Raw genomic sequence first — 4,329 nt, forward strand, 5'->3', positions numbered from 1 at the left:
TTATCTTTAATTAGATCTTTTTGCACAGTCAATCTTGTTTTATAGTTATTTTCGAGTTACAAAAATAAAGGTCATAACAGTTATCTTCTTATCGAATGTCAGGCATGTTAAATAATAATAATAATAATAATTCATGATAGATATTATTAATCTCAATAAATAATACTACAATAAATAGATCGACCATAGATTTTTGAGTTGGAGTTAGTCTTGTTTTAAGAAACAAAAACAGTGCGAATCAGAAGAAGAAAGAAAAAGAAGAAAGAAGAAGCAATTTCCCATCCATGTAAAGGAACGCGAGAAGGCCCAAAGCTTTACTACTTGGAATCGAGCATTCTGCTGCTCCTCTCAATCTTGCATCTCTCATGGATTCCCTCTCCAATCTCTTCCTCCAATTCTGACCTAATTAGGATCGCCAAAATCTTAGCTTTCCTCTGAGCCGACAAGAAGACCACTCCCGATGAGAAGTGGAGCGTCAAAGTCTCCACCTTTGAGCTCCAATCCCGATCCCTCGCCATGCCTTTCTTCTTCTTCCAATCACTCCCCTGCCTCCGACGACTCCTCTAGCCGCTGCGAGGGCCTCGACCTGCTGGTGCTCGCTGTGATCGAAATCTTTGGGGACAGAGTTTTCGAGAAGGAGCGCATTGGGAGGAGCGGAGGCGGCGAGGCGGCGGCGAAGAACGGGAGAAACGAGGCGAGGGAGGAAGAGTTTGCAGGCGGATTGAAGCGGAAAGGGAATAGAAGGGAATCGACAATGCCTTCTAGGTTCAAGGATTCTGTGTTGCAGCCATGGAAGCGGAGCACCCGCCGGCGACTGAGCGCCGGCAAGCGATTGGATTCGGGGTAAATGACGAGGTTTTTGATCGGTCGCTTTGTTTCTCCAGTTTCTGTCTGGCCCCCTTTTTTTTTTTTTTTCTTTTTATCTGTATGCAAAGCTGTGGAGATCGGATGAATTTGAGCAGCATCGCTGGATGATCTTCTCTTGATATCTTTAAAATTCAAATGAAAAAGATTGAAGTGAAATTACAGATCCAAATCATTCTAGTTTCCGATTTGTCTATGAGATTCCCCCAATTGGTTGATGCTATTTTCTTGCGAAGTTTGTGTTTGGATTCAAGCAACAATGCCCTCTTTCCTCCCATACTGTCATTGACTTTGGTAGATTAATTAGAACTTGAAATGATCGTAATATTTCTTGTAGTAGGAAGAGAACTTTAGTTCCTTCATGTCTTCCTCAATCAGCCAACACATTTCTGAATTATTAGGCTCAATACAGTTTCAGAAACTCCTCTCGGGGTGAATTATTGTAGCATTTGTGAGTTACATTTGTGTTTGTTGTATCTTCTTTCTTCACTATCTCAATTAGCTAGCAATTGTTAATGATGAACCTTTGTGTTGCTCGATGATCTCGGTTGTTTCTTAAAGCATACATAAACACTCTTGCTCCTGATTGTAGGTGTATTTCTTCCTACTCTTGGTTCAATCTCAAGAGATTAGTTAGACATGCATTGTTGTTATTCCTTTGAAGTCCCAAGATTATTTGCTGAATCATATCACTCTACAAACAAGTTTTGGTAGAGAAAAGATAACTCTTTTTCCTGCCTTCAGCTCTCCACGAGCATGTAGTAGTACCTTCTTTCAATAAAGACTGGCAATGGCCTTCAAGACTGATAAAAGGGAGCTTTTTCATAGCTTCAAGGGAGGTTTTGGGGACCTTCTTCATTGGCAGTCACATTCTATGTCCATCTTAAGTTCGAGAAAATCAACTTAGGAAGAGTTGGACTTAGGCTGAGTCAGTTCCTTCTCAACTACTTTGACTGAGTTGAGAACTCCTTCAGCTACAAACTCAGATTCAGAGATGTATTGTTTGTTCCCATTCGTTTGTAATGTTTAATCCCTCATTTAAAATAATACAATAATGTTTAAAATTCGCATACAATAATACAATAATTGAGATAAATTTCTAGTTTACGGGTATTCTACATACCTTTTATTTTCTCAAAAATATTTATATGTCCCGTTAATAAAATACTATTAAGATAAATGATTGTGCGTATTTGTGTATGAGCATTTTAATTGATTGTATGTTTAAAAATGAGTTCAAGCTTATTTAAAGGCACGTGTTGGGTTAGATAAGCATGGGCTTTTATTGGGCCTAGGAGGATTGGGCTGGATTGGATTGGGTCAAATTGGGCGGTTTGATTGAAGCTGACTGGTCGAAGTTGGGCCTATTTAAGCAGGGAGAACGTGTCGGAGGACGAACTATATCGATCCCTTCCTCGTCTCTTCCGTAACGGCCGAGGAGAAACCAAGGCCGATTGAAGGCAGCTTCCGGCGCCTATTGAACGAACATAGTGGTGATGCAGGGCACGAGGGTGGTTGAAGCGAGCGACTGGGTGTGAGCATTGGCCTACTTCGCTTGTGGGCTTCGAGTTCCCGAATGGCTGAGAACTTGCGATCGAAGGAGGGGCGGAGGAAGCGCTTGTAGAATTCAATTTAAGAGTGTAATTGTGAGTTCTGGTAGGATCTATGCCTTAATTTCCTTGGATTCGGATGCTTTCCGTCAGTTTTCGTCCTGCGGCGATGCTCTGTTGTTTCTTTTTTTTAGGTCTTTTCCCCCGATGGATTATAATATTTCGTATTTGTGTGTTTAGTTTGGTTATCGATGATTCTTTTAATGGATGATTGATTCATCAGCAGTGTGATCGATTCTTGATTCCGGCGTCAAGAACTCTGTTGGTAAGTGTCCAGTTGGAGTTAGACTCTGTATTTTTTGAGCAATTAGGTCTTGACTTGTGAATGCTCCGCGTGGAATTTATTGTTGTGATGGTAAAGCAGCCTGGGACTCTTGACTAATATAGTGTGCGTGATCGGTTAGTTCAGGGACTGTGGCCGATTCTTGTGCTTCAGCAAGAAGAGTTGATCGGCAAAGTCTGGTCGGCTGCAAGGACGTGTCCATGGGCGAGTGGGTGTTAATGACAGTAATCGACTGGGTTGGCAATGAGTGTGAGAGGATAAGAGTTTGTTGCGTTGCATACATATCAGAGAGAGAGAGAGAGAGAGAGAGAGAGAGAGATAAAGGTGGAGTTGTCTGTGCCAAAAAAAAAAAATGTTTGAGTGGCCAACGAAGTTCACTTTAGGGTGTGTTATTAGAAAGAAATCAATTTGAGCACTGAGATAGCTAGGACACAGAGGCCCTCCGCTACTCCGGATACCGAAATCAAGTTTTTGTAAACCTTGATGTGATAACACGGGAATGAATCTATCATATAGGGGATTGAAACCTAGGTAGGAGACAGCTGTTATAGTGATTCAGGGAAACATTGAAAAGCTTGCTATTCTTTTTTTCCCTTTCAATATGTTCTTTTCATTTATACTCTTATTCAATGGCGGAGCTAGAATGACTGATCTATCCGGGCTGATCCTGGGATGTAGGCCACGATGCCGACGCTGTCACCTCGGGCTGCCTTCTTCTTTCTCTCACGTTTTTCCTTTCTATAGCTGCAACTCCTTCTCAATGTTGTCCGGCCCCCGGGCTAAAGCCCGGATAGCCTAAGACATGGCTCTGCCCTTGCTCTTATTGTTGTTGTTTGTCATCATATTTTGTTTTGAATTGGTCACCATTACTGATATGTGGACTTAGTTTCATTGTTGATATTATGATTATTCTTATGGTTTATATTATGAAAGTTGTTCTTGTGAGTGTATGTGGTGGTAATTTTTTCTAGTAGGGTATTGCTCATGTTGCCATACTGATACTTCAAGCTGATTGTTGTTACTACCTATTATGTGTATGGACCTAGACATAGTTTGTCATGGAACAAGAATTTTACTAGTGATGCACTCTAGTTGTTAGGTTCTGGTTGTTGAATACGTACTAATGGCATATTTGTTATGATGTAGGCTTTTGGCACCAAGAAGCATGTTGATACGAGTGCATAGGAAAATCCAAATGGGTGAAATACGCTATCGATGTTTTAATTGATATAGTATTAGAGTAGTAACATTTGTTCACTTACCTTTTAGTTGTGGATAATAACATATACTAAAATGTTATGCATGCATTAAATCTTTCCTTAACCCTACTCAACATTTTCCTTTGATTTCTGTTGTTGTTGCCTTAGATTTAATAGGAGCTTTGTTGTTTGCGTCACTGGCTTGTTGACCTTTTCTATCTCACATCGACGGGAGCTTCGTGTAATTGACTGCTCTTATCACTTGGCTGCTCTTATTACTTGGTGTATCGATGAATGTTGCTTAGCAATTGAGTTGTCAGAATTTTTGTTTCTTGCTACCTTTCTTACCATGCTCAAATCCATATCATTTTAT

General features: G+C 40.6%; 1 protein-coding gene across 2 annotated transcripts; it reads left to right on the forward strand.

Moving 5' to 3' along the window:
- The first annotated feature begins 206 nt into the window (after positions 1–206).
- Positions 207–4,329, forward strand: LOC122053227. 2 transcript variants are annotated; one of them, XM_042615171.1, is made up of 3 exons: positions 207–843; positions 3,904–3,956; positions 4,134–4,316. In XM_042615171.1, exons 1-3 carry the CDS (start codon positions 461–463, stop codon positions 4,163–4,165), a joined length of 468 nt encoding a protein of 155 aa, XP_042471105.1. In that variant the 5' UTR covers positions 207–460; the 3' UTR covers positions 4,166–4,316. The 2 variants fall into 2 exon arrangements, 1 of the variants encoding a protein (XP_042471105.1); XR_006132179.1 differs by lacking the exon at positions 207–843 and adding an exon at positions 2,173–2,510 and having other exon boundaries at positions 3,904–4,329.

Source organism: Zingiber officinale, chromosome 3A (genome assembly GCF_018446385.1).
Source record: "Zingiber officinale cultivar Zhangliang chromosome 3A, Zo_v1.1, whole genome shotgun sequence".
Classification (NCBI taxonomy): Eukaryota; Viridiplantae; Streptophyta; class Magnoliopsida; order Zingiberales; family Zingiberaceae; genus Zingiber; species Zingiber officinale.